We start from the raw sequence: 17,475 nt of genomic DNA, 5'->3' as shown, positions 1-17,475 counted from the left end.
CTTCTCTCTCCTTCAGTATTTCACCTTCTGGCTGTTTTTCAGTCTGTACCTCTTGCTTTGATGCTGTCATATTTCAGTTCTTCATTTCTCTGCTTTATTTTACCATTTCAGAAGAACGATCAAGTTAAGGCTTCCTCTAATCTCACACCTGCCACTAAGGCTAAGGTCAGTGCAAAGCCACAGCACCAGAAAGAAGAATTTTCTAGAGAAATGTTGGTATTTTTATTCATTTGGCAAGTATGTTTTTTGTGTTTGCAAGCATCGAATCCAACAAAATTTTTAAAATCCCATTGCTTCATCTGTTCAAGCAAGAGTTTATCTAAGTTTTTATCTAACTTATCTTGCAGTCATGCTGGCCTCGACACAGGCGTGTAAATGGCACAGTTTTTGGTGGAGTCTGTGCACCATGTACGTGTTTTGGTCATGCAGACATGTGTGATGACATCACGGGAGCGTGCCTGGTAAGTGTCACTACGGGAAACAATGGACATGGCCAATATCACTTCAATAAACCTGTGCAATTGGATTAGTGACCTCTGAGACCTGAAATAATCAAGAAGAAAAAAGCCGGAGAGTAACAGAAGAGATCTTTATGTTGTGGTTAAGGATCCTCTTATACCAAGATCTGGTATCTTTAACAATTAAAAAAAAAAAAGATTTTATTTATCACATAGGATCTATGTTTTAGAATAGAATCAATAGTATTAAGGTATGGCATGCAGAAAGCAGCAGATGTATGAATGCTTTTTCTTGCTAGATTTATCTTCTTCTCCTATTTGTCTCCTGCAATACATTCAATTTATAGTATGTAGCAGGTAACTTCATAAATTCTGTACTAGTTTGATGGGAAGATATTGTTAATGTCTTCCTTCTTCTAAATTCTAAATTCTACTAAATTCATAGTAAACCTTGAAGGAACACTTAATGAACTGTACTTCAGAAAAGTAATAAAAGCATATGATCTCAGATAAATCAGATTTTTTTTTCCTTGTAGACTATGGAGATTTTATGTAGTTACCTACTAATTCAGCAATTAAATCTGTGATATTATCCATAGTAAGCCTACCAGCACACCACTGTTTCCAGCCTGTTCAGTAGCCTTTTGGAATGGGTGAATTTTGCTGAATGTACTGTTCTGATTGACTCAAGGGCATTTTTAGTTTATATTGTCTGACATGGCATGAAGCTTGAAACAACATGTCTAATTTCATTAGTCTTGCAGAAACACAATTTAAGCCAGTCCCAGTTTAGTGGGATATGCTCTCATTTCCCTGCAGAATTTCAAGCAGACTCTGTAATGTGCATGTTTCTAAGTGTTCCCTTTTATTTCCTTAAGAAAAACCTGCTGGGAAAATGCCAAAATGAAAATTCATGCTTTTTCCAATATAATTTGGCACTTAGAATTATTACTGTTCTTCCTGTTTTGCTCATAGAAGATGTTTAATTGCATTGCAGTGCAAAACAAGATGTCCTTAATGTGTGGATCAGTGAATTTTTCAAATTGCTTTTTCATGAATAGGAGCTTAAAATTATTCTCAATTTAATTATACTCTAAGCCTCAAAGAAGTACCTAGAATGAAAAACATGTTTGACATGACAGTCATGTTTTGAATCCTTCACTTAATACTCAGGAAAAATGTTTATCACTAGGGTAATATGGATTTGTGTTTCCTGACAAAAATTTTTTGCATTAATAACCATATTCTCCAGCTACAATGTTTATAATATCAATGTGGGATAAAATCAATTAACAGGAGAGAAAGGGAAGGAAGAATCTTGTTTAAGGTATGCCATAACTGTTGACTGTTTTGCTTAGGGGTACATAGCCAGATATAAGTTCTAATGTTGTTGGCTTCTGTGTCTTCAAGTTTTAGCCCCTGCACAGCTTCCCTCTTTATTTTTGTCTGTGGCACCAGCCTGGATGAAAGAGAAGGAAGGCCATGTAGCTGCATATTGCTTTTTGTGCTGTTTGGCTGATGTGAACTGTTGACTCAGACAGTGGAGCTCCCCCTTCTGATGTTTCAAGGGTGCTGGTGTAAGATAATGCAGCACTGACAAGGAAGTGGAAAATAACCAGCTGAAGATGCACTTTCATCTATACATGTTATCAAGCAGTCTCTATTTTATGTGTTCTGTAGTTTATACTAGATCAGGCTATAGAGAAGAGGCGCACAGGGAGCTTAAAATCAGTTCTGGATTTTCTTACAACTTTGAAAGCACTGTAAGTCAGATCGGTTAGTATCCATGCAGGCTATTAAATGCTGCTATTCAATTTGGATCATAAGCCTTTTGAAGTGAAAGAGAGAAAAGTCTGAATGCTGAAAAAGAGAAATGTTTCACATCAAAGGCATTCTTTCTATTGAGGTTTACACAGCCTTTTGGCCTCCTTATTATTATTCATGGTGTTTTTTCAGTAATACAACAGACAATTTAGGCACCTAATTTACTGATATGATACTTCTTTTTGCTCTTTCTTAGCTTTGAAATGTAGTTGAAAAGAAGCTGAAATGTGTTTTTGACTCATGATAAAAGCTCAAATCATCTGCTTCGACACAGGCCTGTTGAAAAAGCTCATTTCAACGTATATCTTGCAGTAACCTGCAAAGCCCTTTGATCCCCACAGCAGCCATACAGAGCTGCATGATACCTCGTTCTCATTACCACTGTGATATACATAACTGCTTTGGTACATAGGGCAATTTCGAACATTCAGAAATATTCTTTTGTACTATTACACACACACATTCACAGTAGCTTTAGAAGATTGGTTAAACCTAAACCTTGTAAAAAGCAAGCACATTTCAAGGTGTTTCATTCATTGCAGGATACTATGTTCCTATTAGTAAGCCCAGAGAAAGTAGACCTTTCTCCCCAAAGATATGATCAAATTGCCTAAGTGGGCAGTCCCCAGTGGCGTTCTTTCCGTACTGTATTCCTCTGTGTATAAACAGCATACCCCATGTAGGATGAGGCTGGTATCAGTGGTGGTGGACATGTGCTTTAGACAGTGCTCATCACAAGAACGACAAAATGTCTTTACTCATCTTCAAATACACCATAACCAAATGATATGTCCTAGCTAATTGCAGTACAGGCTCTCACTCAAGTGAAGATACGTAAAGCCTCTGCAACATCCTGATTACATTTGTATTGTAACACCAAGAAAGGGAATTGTCTGTGTCATCTTGACATTACGGTAGTTTGAAAATGCTAACAGAGCTTATTCACGCATCCAAAGACAGAATACCATTGTCTGGTCTAGACAGCTCAGGAATATACTAAAATAGGCACCCAGGCTTACTCTCTTTAGCTGGCTTTAACAGCTTCCCTGGTTGTCTCTGTGACAGGTATCCTGAGGAAGGCAGCAGCATGCCACAAGTGCTATCTTGGACTCTGTCATAATCCCTGTGTAAGGTTTTAGATTCACCACTAGCATTCTATTCTAAATGTTTCTTTCCATATTCATATACACTCAGCTGCATACGCAGGAGTGGCTTTCAGTGTGAATTTAGGGTTCCCTGATATTGGGCATACAGAAGTTCATTTGGTTTCTTCCAAAAAAGGAAAGCTGGCTCAGTAGGAAATAGTGGAAAATGCACACCAGGACATCAGCAAGGAAGTTTGTGGGGAGCAAGGTCTGAGTCATACACAAACTTTTGGACAAAAATAAATTCTACTGTTTTAATTACACAGAGCTTGTCTAACTGAAGTTTAAAGGTGTATGTGGGAACCTAGAATGCAGAGAATATTTCTCTGCCTGTTTTGAAAGGTTTTACCCCCCCAGACAGTACTGGTTTTGACCTTTGTCCATGGGAAAATTTGCCTAGCCTCTGGGAAGAATTTGAATCTACAGTGGTGTGAATTAGGTGATAGAATACTATGTGAGATTATCACAGGGTGAAAATTTAGAGGTTTTAGGTCTATTTGCATAGTAAATAGATAAAAGTAGAAAACCTCAAAATGGAGGATAAGTTGTAGTTAAAAGCTTCTTTCTCCTTCTTCACTAACTCCATATTTTGCAGCAATAGTGGTTTGGGATGATTGGATACAGAATTCCTCAGTTCCTGTCTACAGGATTTAGGAACTTGTTGGACATTGGTAAAAAAGTGAAAATATCTTGTGTTTTAAGCTTTCATTGGGTAATTTACCTGTAAACAGGCTGTGAGATCTTGATAAGCTGTCTTCTTGCTGCATTCTCTGCTCTGTGCTATGTCTAAGCCATGCCAGTGGCTTGTACCCCTTAGACAAGAATTAATAAACACCTCTCTGGAGACTGAGAAGCATGAAGTCCCATTTGCCTCCTTTTTTCTCCTGGCAAAAATCTGAACGTCTCCCCCATCAGGGAAGACAACAATTAATGAACCAGACAGCGTTAATGTTTAGAAGTAAAAGATGTCCAGAAAATTAATGCATTCAAAATAGTGTGAGATACAATAGGTGGAATTTGAAAACATAAGTATTTGGACATAAAATTGTTCCTGGCCACAAGTCTATGGATCTGTGAAAGAAAGCATGTATTTTACCAAACCACTAGATCAATGTGTTGGAACAACCTATATTTCCATGGGAATAAAAAGAAAGCAGATATAACATACTGAGCAGGTTAGAGAAGTTGATAATGATCTATTTTATACCCAGTCTCATGACATTAAAAAAACCAGTACAGTTTTCCTGTAACGTGAAATTAAGACATCAGAGGCTTACACATGTTTAAGGAAATAATCTCAGAGTAATTAGACATTGCTCAAACCGGATGATGTTCAAAACCATTGTTGTGCATTTGGCAAGTGTCAAACTGAGATTCAGCCAATTGATATCAAGAAAGCACACATTTTTCATGAGTGTTGATAATATTTTTAGAAGGACTTGTCTACTTCAGTACTTAAAGTACTGATCTGTAAATGTGGCAGAGTAGCATGAAGTTTGATGTATCACTGAAGAGAACAGCAGATCAGGTCATGTACACATGCTACATAATTCTTGTTCTTTGTCCTGTAAGGTCCAAACTGGCTCAGGGAGAAAAGTGTAGGATACATGAGATCATTATTTCTCAGATAAATTCTAACATACACAGTGGAAGGTATGCTCAGATTTTGGTCCTATATGTGTGGGGTTCTCTTTTTTGTTTGTTTTTAAATTCAAATATTGATTCATTGCTTTTGAACATGCTGGGAACCATCAGTACTAGTCACTTTTTATGCACTGCCTCCGAAGGGCATAAGAGCAGGCAATTCCAAAATGTCAGAATTCAAACAGACAGAAGGCCAGCTTGTCTGAGCAGGGATCTTATTTTGGAGATAAGGCAAAAAAGGTGCATGCTGTGGAAGCAAGGTCAGGTGATATGGGAGGAATACAGAAATGCTGCTTGCCACTCATGGGGGAAAATTTGTGTGGTCAAAGCTCAACTGGAGTTGAAGCTGGATGGAAGTATGGGGGCCAGTAATAATAGGTTTTTTAAATAGGTTAATAGCAAAAGGCAGTGCAGAAATAACATCAGCCCACTACAGGATGAGGATGGTCCCCTCACAAACAGGAACACAGGCAAGGCAGAGACGTTTAATTCTTTCTTTGCCTTTGTCTCTGACACTGGTGATGGGCTAAAAGGGTCCCCATGCCTTGAGCTGAAGGACCATGGCTGTGAGCGTGATAAACTCCCAGTGTACCCTGAATTAGTGTGGGGTCTACTGGATCCATGTAAGTCTATTGGACCTGATGGGATTCTTCCAAGAATACTCAAAGAGCTGGCTGATGTCATCCTGAGCCCTCTCTCAATGATTTTTGAACAGCCTTGGGAACATGGAAAGGCCCTAGTTGAGAGGAAGCTGGCTAACATCTGAATTTTCAAAAAGGTTGAGAAGGATGGCGTGGAAACTGTAGGCCTGTCAATCTCACTTCAGTGTATGGCAAAATTATGGAGAAGATTTTTCTGGGAGGTATTGAAAAATACCTGAAGGATGATCAGTCACAGCCAGAATGGCTTCATGAGGGGAAAATCCAGTTTATCAAATTTAATTTCCTTTTGTGGAAAGGTAATCCACATAGGTGATCAAGGGCAGCCAGTTAATGTAATCTTCCTGGATTTCAGTAAATCTTTTCATACTGCTTCTCACAGGATACTTCTGGACAAAATGTCCAGCACTCAGCTGGATAAACACATCATGAGATGGGTGAGCAACTGGCTCATGGGTGAGGCACAGAGGGTTGTAGTGAATGGGGGAACTTCAGACTGGGGACCTGTCACTAGTGGGGTTCCACAGGGCTCCATCCTTGGTCTTGTGCTCTTCAACATCTTGATAAGCAGAACTCAAAGGGATACTAAGTAAGTTTGCCAGTGTTACTGAATTGAGTGAAGCTGTTGACTCCTTTGAGGGCAGAGAGGCCCTGCAGAGGGACCTTGACAAATTAGAGGGCTGATCTATCACCAACCAAAAGAAGCTTGACAAAGAAAAGTGCTGGATTTCTGCACCTGGGATGGGGCAGCCTTGGAAGTATGTACAGACTGGGGATTGAGAGGCTGGAAAACAGTGCCATGGAAAGGGACCTGGGGGTCCCATTGAACTTGAGTCAGCAGTGCCCTGGCAGCCAGGAGGGCCCAGTATGTCCTGGGGTGCATCAGACAAAGCATCGCCAGCCAGGCAAGGGAGGGGATTGTCCTGCACTGCTCTGCACTGGGGCGGCCTCACCTTGAATATTGTGTGCAGTTTTTGGTACCACAACATAAAAGAGACATTTAGCTATTAGAGAGTGTCCAAAGCATGACTACAAAGATGGTGAAGGGCCTTGAGCTGAAGCCATATGATGAGTGGCTGAAGTCACTTGGTCTGTTCAGCCTGGAGGAGACCTGAGGGAGACCTCATTGCAGTTACAACTTCCTCATGTGGGGAAGAGCAGAGGCAGCCACTGATCTCTGCTCTGTGGTGACCAATGACAGGACTCAAAGGAATGGCCTGAAGTTGTGTCAGGGGAGGATTATCTTGGATATTAGAAAAATGTTCTTCATCCACAGGGTGGTTGAGCAATGGAACAGGCTTCCCAGGGAAGTGATCACAGCGCCAAGCCTGACAGACCTCAAGAGGTGTTTGGACAATGCTCTCAGGCACGTGGTGTGACTCTTGGGGAGTCCTGCACAGGAACAGGAGTTGGACTTGATGATCCTACCAGCTATGGATATTCCATCATTCTGTGATTGTGAGGAAGTAAACACAGAGGTCTGGATTGAGTAGGATTAGACATAGTACATGGAAATGACTGACGTTAAAGTGCCAGAAAATACTTCATCAAAGTGAAGGTGGTCAGGTCTTTGTAACAAGAAATGTTTTCCTACAAAATGGAAGGTTTCAGGTGTTTTACTTTAAAAAAAAGCAGAACCTGCAAATACCACTCAGCAAGAGATGTGAAGCTTTAAAGTAGTGTATTAGCTTCTCTCACTTTAATAACACCCTTGACATAGAAACTGTTCATATTCTTCAAAAACATTAAGATATGTCTGAGGATATTTAAAGCTAAACTTATCACAAAAGAAGAATCCATTATTTTTCAGAAAAAGTACAAATAATTTGACATAATGTCTTAAAAAAGTTGAATTGCAAAGGATTTTTCTTTTGAAACATTTAATTTTTTTTTTCACATCTTCTTTTAAAAGCATATTGTTCCCAGCTACTTTTTTTTGTGTGGTTGGTAGATTATTTTTGAATGTCAGCACTTGAAATATCAATCAAATGGATTAATTAACTTATGGAAGTCAATTTTAACCCAGCTGACTGTTCTAGAGCCATAATTTTAATTGATTAAGTGTTTCAACAAGTTGGCATTAGATCACAATCTACAAATTATGTTAAAGTATAGTATTGTGATTAAGGCTTTAATTTCAAATATGTGCTGATAGTATGCACTAGTAGTAAGAATGCGCCCTCTAAAACAACAAACAGCATTTCTGGAGGCAAATGCTTTGGACTCTAATGCCCTCATGACTATAAAGGGTATTGTGCTTTTTCAGCTGCCCAGTTGCAGAGCACAGTGCAAAAAAGCGTTGTACAAATTATTGCAATCCTGGAAAGCTGTGAAGAAGGAATCACTCTTTCCTTATTGAGGATAAATTACGTCTTCCAGACAGTAAGGCTGTTAAATAGCAATCAGTACCATATGTGTGGCTTACTAAAATGATAACACAATGCTAAAGTGTTCTCAAAAAAAAATTTCAATTAAATCATAAGTTTGAAAGTTCCCACAATTAAAAAAACCCAAACCAACAAAATAAACAAAAACAAACCTCCAGAGTTCTTAAGCTGCAGCTTGGATGAAACATTCTAGATTTGATCTGGCCCATTATCTAAAACACAGCAGAACATACCCCATTAACAAAAATCTCTCTCATGGCTTTCATTTTGGCCTTTTGAAGTTGATATATTCTTTTCCAATCCTTTTTTCAGTCCATCCCAAGCACATCAATATGGCATTCAAAGTCCAAAATCATTCCTGCTACTTTCTCTGTTTTTTCATTGTGAAAGGGCTACACTTGGGTATCTTGTGGTAAATAGAAGTGAAAGGAATAGTGTGGTATGCTAATAATGTGGGGGGAAGAAAGGAAACAGATTAAGGCAGAAAAGTAATTTTCTGAATCTATTATGGATTCTGTGAAATTATTTAGAATTTCTAAGTCCTATATGGTGAGAGGGAAGAAGAATAGGAAGGGTAATTACTCTTTAAAACTTGGTTCTTACAAGTCATCATGGGAAGCCTTTTCTCACACGACCAATTTCCATTCTGCTAAAAGATTGTTTAATTTGAGATCAGCCAAAAGCTATATACAGAAATTCAAATCTAGTACTGCCATTTTTATACTCCATGTTTCATATGCTCAGTTTAATTTTTCTCCTATTATGCAGTCACACGAATGAACACAAACTGTTGGAAAGCACCCTATACACAGTATACTTGTCCTTGCTTCTGCTCTCGAAATAGAGGCAAGATTCTATTCTAGCAAATAAGCATTAATTAATTCAGGCTTTGATACTGTTTACAAATACTGCTAGCCACATACCTTGTGAAATGAACTAATGCACTTACATGTCAAATGTAATAATTCATTTTTATAAATTATATAGTCTGGGCTGTAGTTTTGGAATCAACATCTAAAAACAGTTTGTCACAAAATACGCCTGTTGCAAGACTGCAATGCTAAACTGCAAATGCTTTGAAAGTTGGTTTTCTTTAAGCAAGCTAAAACAATAATACAACTGTTGTGTGGGGTAAATTTAAAGGTTTTCTGTTAAATATTCTTTTTGTTTTACATTAAAAAAAAGTTACCCACAAGAGCATATGAAGCAGTGATTGTGACTGCTAACCTGTAGAACTGTTTCTCAACAAGCAGCAGAAAATAAGAATAAATGTTGCAAACCTTTTTCCATATGCAAATTGTCTAATTGTCAATTTGTACTTTAAATCTTCTGTTTAGGACTGCAGACACAACACGGGTGGTTCATACTGTGATAGATGCCTGCCTGGCTTCTATGGTGATGCAACTAAAGGGACAGCTGAAGACTGTCAGTTGTGTGCTTGCCCCCTAAATATACCTTCTAACAAGTAAGTTGTATATTTATTACATATTCCACTTTTTTGCTTAGTAAATTGCATAATTTCTTAATTTATATTTTTACAAGTATGCTGGAGATTTTTTTTCTTCCAATCAAATGATATATTCTGCAATATAAACTTTTATTTTTACAATTGGGCAGAGTGCTTAATTCCACTGACAGGCAAATGAAGACAAAATCTGGATGACACTAAGCTAGAAAAAACAACACAGAATATGGATGAATGCTTTTCAAATTAATAACTAGCATTTGCTTTTCTGTCCTCCTTAAGAGTAGTAGTTTCTAGTTTTAAAACTGAATTTAAAGCTGAATTTCCAATTTGACTTTTTCTGCTTTTTCTGTGGGCTTTTTCTGCTTTTACTTTTCCTTTTCTTTCAGTCTACATTCTGTGATTTGTTTGGAATTTAAATTCATCCTTAGATCTTGCAGTGAAAATATTTTGTCAGCATATCTCAGAAAAAATACTGTTAATTTATTTTATTAAATAAAAATACAAGTGAAAAGTTATTCAAAATTCTGATCTAAGAACCGAAGTTTCCTTCATTACAAAAGCTTGTCTATGCTACTCCATCACTTAACTTAATAGACCAAGTGGCATGAACATTTTTTCGTTGGTTTTGCCACAGGCAGTACCTGGAAAATAATAGTACCAAAAGCATTTTACATGATGTACCTGGATAAAACTGTTCTGAATCTCGTCTATGGTATTGCATCCTATTAAAATTGCACTGATCAGAGCAGGAATAGTCTAAACACTTATGAGCAGAAGTTCCAGGGGACTGTAGAATGGGAACCTACCTTCCTGTTAACACAGCTCTTCAGTTGGTTTTATTAGATATATATATGGGTTTATTATATCTGCTGTTCAGGCATGGTTCTTCTGACATTCTCATTACTTGGTATTTCCTTGCATCCATAATTATCTTTCTTTTCTTTGGGAACACTGTGCTGACAAAGAAGGGAAAACACTATCACATTTCAGTCTTGCGTAGATCTGCAACAATCCAAGTCAAATAGATTGAATTTAGGTTATGATTGGCAAAATGCCTGGAGACCTCCATTATGTAGTCATCATAGTTCTGGGCACTTTAATTTCCTTTTCTGAAGTTAGCAGTCCCCTTTTTAATATTTAATTTTTTTGAAAAATACAGGTATAGAACAAATACACAATATAAATGTTCTTTGAACTGTGAAACTGTGTGAGTCAAAGTTTAGCTTTGCAGAACGCGTTGTAAGGGTCAAGCTCTCATGACGTGACAGTTCTAGACCAATTACTAAATTTGTTTATGAGGAAAAAAGAGATTTTAAAGATTTTATATGTTACCTGTATGCTGTTAAAGTACTTCTTTTGCTTTCTTACTTAGCTGCTAGTGATTTTTTTTATGCTAGGGATAATATTTGCAAACAATTCAGATTCCTTCATGTGAAAAATAAACTTCTACCAAGTTCATGTCACTGTACAGATGTAGTGTGTCATGTTCTTTCTGAGTAACTGAGCGAGTGACTAATTGCATGTACAAATTATTATAAATAGCTGTGTATAGATTTTAATTCCTAAAGTATTTAATTCCTTACATTACATGACAGGACATTTAGGTTTCTAAGCTTAATACTTAGTTCCTGCTGCATAGAGAATATTGTCCATGTAATGAGCCTGTGAGATGTGTTTCTATTAAAAAATAGGTTTTGTATTTTATAACAGTGTCTCATTTCTTTATAATGTTTACAGTGGCTCCCTTCACTGTTCTCACAGCACTTGGCTCTTTTTCTTTGCAATGCCACATAAAGTGGAGAGCTGTTCTGACCATTGTAGAAATGATGTGGTGATTGTGTTGTTCTTTAGTTGACTTCAGTGGATTTAGCTGCTGCTAATTCCCTTTCTTGTTTCCTAATGGCAGGAGTTTCCATATGCGGTCACTGAAGCCAATCATGTGCTTTCTGAAGCACGAGTCATAAATGGCTTGCCATATGTCAGAAAAGAGCACTTGGCCAAATCAGGAAACTAAAATTAAGTTGTCTAAGCTTGTTTTCTACATCCTGGGTTGTAGTCTCTTCTTTTTGCATGTATCTCCATATATGTGCTTGTGTGATGCAGATGAGATCGATACCCATGTTATAAATGGTCTATGCAATGAACGCTTGACTTCTTTGTCCGATGTCTTCTTGTTAACGTACCACTTGTAGAAACTGTTCTAACATTCTAACATTTAAAACTCAAGCAGTTTCAAAGGAACTGTTTGGGTATTTTTCCATAATTTCTAACAAATATAGATGTTTGGAATAATTATTGCTCTTCTCTTGACGTTGCCATAAATTTATTATGGGTAATGAAGGCTCTGACAGGAATGCTTTATCACTGGAAATGGGAGATAGATCTCTCACTCAGCCTGGGAAGGTCAGGAGTAATCTCATAGCAGGTGAACTAAGAATTTGGTTTGGTCTCAGAATTTTAGTATTTTCTTGGAGAATTAAATCACAAACATATTCTCAGGAGATGTTTCCTATAACATACTAGGAAGCGTTTAGGAATCCCTGTCTCCCAGCATAGACTTATCCCATACATACCCATCCTGTGTATTCATACTTACCCTGTGTCCTGACTGGTATTAGTGTTGTTACCATGTATGAAAACTGTAAAGAGTGATGATAAATCAAGAGGGGGACTACAGTTTTTTGAAGCTTGTTTTGACAAATCAATACTCACAGTTCATTAGTATTTAGCACTAGAGAGTAATGAGATTCTCAGTAATCAGGAAGATAAACTCCTCTTTTCTCAGCTGGCTATCATTATTTCCTTTACAGCATCCAATGGGAATTTCTCAATATATTAATGTTTAGTGTTGAAATATGGTCAAACTGTTAAGTCAGAGAAAGAATCAAGGAAGGAAGGTCTAAGCACAACCCTTAAAACATGGAAATTCTGCTATTCATCATTATTGCTTAGTAATAATAAGTACATTATCATTATTATTATCATCATTATCATCCTTATAATTATTATCATTATTATATTTTAAATTTATGCAGTTAAATTGGGAGCTCTTGGTGGAACCTTGGTACAGTCAGTTTTGTACAATGTTATAATGAGCTGTGATAGCATCTCTACAGAGTTTCCCATGAAGCTCTTGGAAAGAGTGAGGTTGGGACTGACAAGCAGGAACTTACTTGAACTAAGTCAGGTGCTGCTGATTATATTCAATGATAATGTGTGCTTTCATTGCTATTAAAGAATAGAATGAACAATTATTGTTTCTCCAACTCTTCATCCATTTGTGAATCTATTATTAAGTAAATGACATTGCAAAATGACACAAACGCAATCCTTATGGGAAAGAGAAAAATCCCAACACCTGTCTATTTTTATTGGACCTGACCTTCGCACATTTTTCTTACTGATCTCTTATATTTGTGGGATAGCACAGAAAAAAGAATAACTGAGGACAGATCACAGGGTGGATGACTCCTGAGATGTGAGGTCTAGTCACCAGCAGCTAATCACATTAAGTGATGCTAATTAAGCTTTTCTGTCCTCCCTGGGCCTATTACTTTCCAGAAACTGTCATACTATATCCTGCTTTAATATATCTGTACTAGTTTGAAAACAAACCAGTGGGAGGCACCAAGTCAGAATAACAATTTAATGGAAATTAAAGAAAAGGGGAAAAAAAGGTAAAAGAAAACACTGTCAAACTGACAGAGTCAAGGTACAACCGGACACCCTGTTAGGCAGGGTGGTGGTAGCAGTCTGGTAGAATGGTGGCTGCAGTCCTCTGAAGCAGTGATCCTGTAGTAAAAGGGTCTGCTCTTCCTCAGGAAGTCCAGTAGTGGCTGTGTAGCTCCTGTCCTCTGGAAATCCAGTGGGAAGCCCATGTCTCTGGTGTTCAGCCTCAGATTATATCCACGATGGGATGCTTGGTTCCTCCCTCTGGGTGGAGCATCTCACAATGGGGTAATGAGTCATGAGGCAAAGTGTTGATTAGGCTCATTAACAGAAGATAGTCCGGAGGGAGTTATCTCTGAGTCAGGCGGCAGGACAATGATGGGCCATTAACAGAAAGATAGTCTGGGGGGAGGAGGCAAGGAAACACTGCCCCACCTGATTTCAACAGCTGATGGGGATGGTAATAGAATACACTGCAACCCAGGACAATATCCAAGATTGGATTATGTCTATTTGTTATTACTGTAGCATGAACTCTTACCTTGAATATACCTTCCTTCTGATGTCTTTGTTGGAGCAATTCTATTGCTTCTGAAATTCTCTTTTCCTAGGTTACAAAGGATAATTTAGTATCTTTTTTCAGATAGGTGCTTTGTTTTCCCCCTTTAAATACTTACCCCACTGTGCACCTACTCACATTCTTTTAATTTCTTCTTTTTTTTCCTTTTTCTATTTTTCTATTTGGTTGACCAGAATTGATTACCATTATTTGGATGAGGCTTTATAAAGATGCTCATATGTCTCTGTCTCTAGTAATCATTACAGAATTACAAAAGAACAGATTGCCTCTACTTCTGTGTAGTATCTTTTATTGTGTCAGGACATTTCTTCAGAAAAGTGTGTTAAGGGAGAGAGATTATGGAAAGCAAAATGCTAACAGTGAAGGAGCACAGTTCGGAGTTAAACACGGGCATTGAGAGGTGGAGCTTGCAAATGGCTAATGTATCCTTATTTATAAAAAAAGATAAAAAAACCCTGAACCAGCCCAAAATAATTAGAGCATAGCAAAGAGGTAAAGCTTTCTGGTCTGCAAACTATTCTTAAACTTCAACGTGCCTGTGTGGCCTGTTGCTTGAGGTCATTGGCACTTGATTAAACTCAAATACACTCTCTGGAAAGCTGTACCAGATATTTCCCATTTTGCCCCTCCCCTTTCTTGTTCACTGCACTCCTTTCACAGCTGACTATACACAAAGTTAGCTGAGCTTTTAATCGGTTGTCCTTCAGAAAGATTTATATAGGGGCCACATTATGGCACAGACTGTTTTGCCAGGCCCTCGGGGGCACAAACAAACAGCTGTACATTCCTGCCTTTTTAATGGTATCCAGACCACTCGCTGGCAGGCTCAAGTCCCGTAATAACAGGCTATTGGGATGCTGCCATCCACTGCTCTATATTCAGTGTGGCAGAAATAGCAGAGTCATTCCAAATTCAGTTTGCTGGAGTCGAACTTAAGCCCCATGTCGTAGACCAGAATCACTTTTCCTGGGCACTGTTTTGCTAATTAACAATCTCTGAAGTGGGAAGAGAGCTATGCTCCTAACTATCTTTTCTTTATGTTCCTTCCTTGTCCCTCTTCTTTCTCTATATCAACAATACAGCTTCAGCCCAACATGTCATTTTGACCAACATCGTGGATTAATATGCGATGAGTGCCCAGCTGGCTACGTGGGACCACGCTGTGAAAGGTGAGCAGGTACCATGCTTTTAGTCATATGAGACCTGAAACAAAAGTATTGATCACATGGAACTGTTCTACCTTTTTATTACCTCCCCTTCTCATCCCCATTCCTGGTCTGAAACTCACTGAAAAAATTCCTGTGCATTTTCCTCTGATATTGGATCCATGAATTTGTATTTTTCTTTTGCTTGTTTTATTGTTTTATGGTAAAATGTAAGGTTTCCAAGAAACATTTGCTGATAAGTTAGAGTCTTTGTTAAAAAAGTTTCACCTAGCTTTTCTGTCACTCTTCTGAGATTTTTATAAACCTTTTGTCTCCTTTGTCATTTGAATGTTTAGAGCATAGTGATTCAAATATGCAGTAAATACTGATGCTTCACTTAGAGAACTTAATATGCAGTGAAAATACAGCTCTTCTAATAAGTTATTTATAGATTTTAATTATTTTTTAAAGTAGTATTTTACATTTTTGTTGCTTCTCATTTGCTGTTGCAGTCTTTATTTAGCGAGTAGAACAAGCTAGGCTTTAATGACAAAAGAAGATAATTCTTCTTTACCAAATACATAGAAAAGTTCAATATATATTTCCTACACTTATTGCTAGCTTTACAAAGGCACTATGCTGAAAGGATCAAGTGGAGAATTTTAATGAAACAGAGAGCAAGTGTGAGTGCTAGTGCTAAGCTCCCAGGAACCCCCTTCCACAGGAGGTAAGACCACATAGGCAAGGGATATCACCACTATGTCTGCATGCCTTTAGTCCCTTGGGATTTCACATGGCTGGAACAGATTTCAAGAGCAGTTAGTGTGCCAGGGGACCGCTGCTAGTTGTTCAGAGGTCATGATGAATCAGTATTGGCTTTGTCTCCATGATCTCAGTCCCCTGTGACCCTGCCAATGACACCTTTTTAATAGGGGCCGGAGAAGCCAGATAACTGTGTAACACCTGGCTAGACAGTTAAGGGTCATGAAAACATGGCCCTTCTGTTTCCTAGTAGGCTTTTGCCGTTTGGTACTTCCATGAGCTGCTTGACAGATTTTTCAAGGCAAACCATAAAAAAAGGTAAGGCTTCTGAATGAAGATGTAAAATATTCAGGCTGGGATGAGGAGAATTAGGAATAAACCAAGAGTAAGAGACAACCAGAAAAGTAGAAACCTGACAACACTCTGTGGATCTCCCTATATTCCCATCTTTCCAATTTACAACTACTTCCTTTTAAATCCTCTGTTGTGCTATATCTGTCCTGAAGTGAGAGTGCAGGCTATCACCTGTTTCCACCCATCATCACTGAGTCTGCTCCTGCTGCTGCTATTTCTGCCTGTCTTTTCCTGTCTGTCTGGGAAGTCATCACCTTCTTTCAGCTAGCGGGCTGTGAAGTTAATGACGGCAGGAATAAATCACATCAAGAGCACTTTGGTGGCAGTTTGTCAATGCAGGGTCATTGACAGCTTCCATTAGCAACAAGTGCTGTTTCTGAGTGGAGCACAGGCTGTAGATGCAGTAGGACAGAGTCTGAATAAATGGCTGAATTGAATTTTAGCCTGATCTCCTAAGGAAATGAGGCTACTGTGATCTTTTTGTGCATGCCTCTCTGGCTGCCTGCTAAGTCATCTGCACTTATAGGTCAATTTCAACCGAATTTGGCAGAAGGTAGGAGGTCTCAAAGATAATTGTTCCTGAAGGTTTTATGAAAAGGAGTGGCTGAATAGAGGTTAATAAATCAGGACATGTCATAGCTAAGGGGGAGAATACTGTGTGAACTCACACCTGATTAAACAGATAGAACAAGAGAGGTTACTAAATGTTCTGCCCGTAAGAAAACTTTCACAGGGCAAGGAAAAAGTACTGTTGTAGCCTGAGGGATTACTCCCTGCTGAATAGCAACATCCTGCAGCAAATAATCAGCCCTTAGCCTTGTAACCATGAGATATAAATCCATTGGAAATTAGGCTATTAATTCCAAAGCTCACAGAACTATTTGCTTTTAATTGTAACAGGTTGTTCTGAAATGTCTGCAGCTGTCAATAATAATGATCAGGAGAAAGCATGTTGCCTTTTGCTATTAGTAGTGGTTGTATAATTGCCGAGAGAGTTTACATGAAATTCTCTTTCATTTTAGCAACTACACAGTGACAAGTGATCTGAGCCACATGATTCATTAGCTGAACAATGCTAAATTATCATGACATACTAAGTATCATGAAGTGAGGGTGCACAGCACTGTACTTATTTGGACTTAAAATATATCCTCTGTCCCCTAGGGAGATACATATATATGTCTGATTTGTAAAACGTCAAAAAAAATTGCTACTTCTCTCACTGGAACTCTCAGGAAGATGGTGCCATAATTGCTTAATATTCTGAGGAGTCCAGCTCATAACACCATCAAAATAATTGCATATATAAACCGTGTTGGGAGTTATCACAGATCTATAATTGTATAGAGAGCCCAGCTTTCCCATTTTATGTTTTTCCCA

The 17,475-nt window shown here is 38.2% G+C and overlaps 1 protein-coding gene across 2 annotated transcripts in view; it reads left to right on the top strand.

The window, feature by feature from the left end:
* LAMA2 (laminin subunit alpha 2) overlaps window positions 1–17,475 on the top strand; it is a 345,535-nt gene that overhangs the window by 192,509 nt on the left and 135,551 nt on the right. For both annotated transcript variants that reach the window (XM_039568097.1, XM_039568096.1), the window contains exons 16-18: window positions 348–461; window positions 9,455–9,582; window positions 14,917–15,003. In XM_039568097.1, the coding sequence (XP_039424031.1) occupies window positions 348–461; window positions 9,455–9,582; window positions 14,917–15,003 (329 nt within the window). The remainder of the gene's footprint in view (window positions 1–347; window positions 462–9,454; window positions 9,583–14,916; window positions 15,004–17,475) is intronic.

This window comes from Corvus cornix, chromosome 3 (assembly GCF_000738735.6).
Source record: "Corvus cornix cornix isolate S_Up_H32 chromosome 3, ASM73873v5, whole genome shotgun sequence".
Lineage (NCBI taxonomy): Eukaryota > Metazoa > Chordata > Aves > Passeriformes > Corvidae > Corvus > Corvus cornix.
Note: the sequence above shows the minus strand (reverse complement) of the source record. Positions and strands in the feature narration are given on the sequence as shown.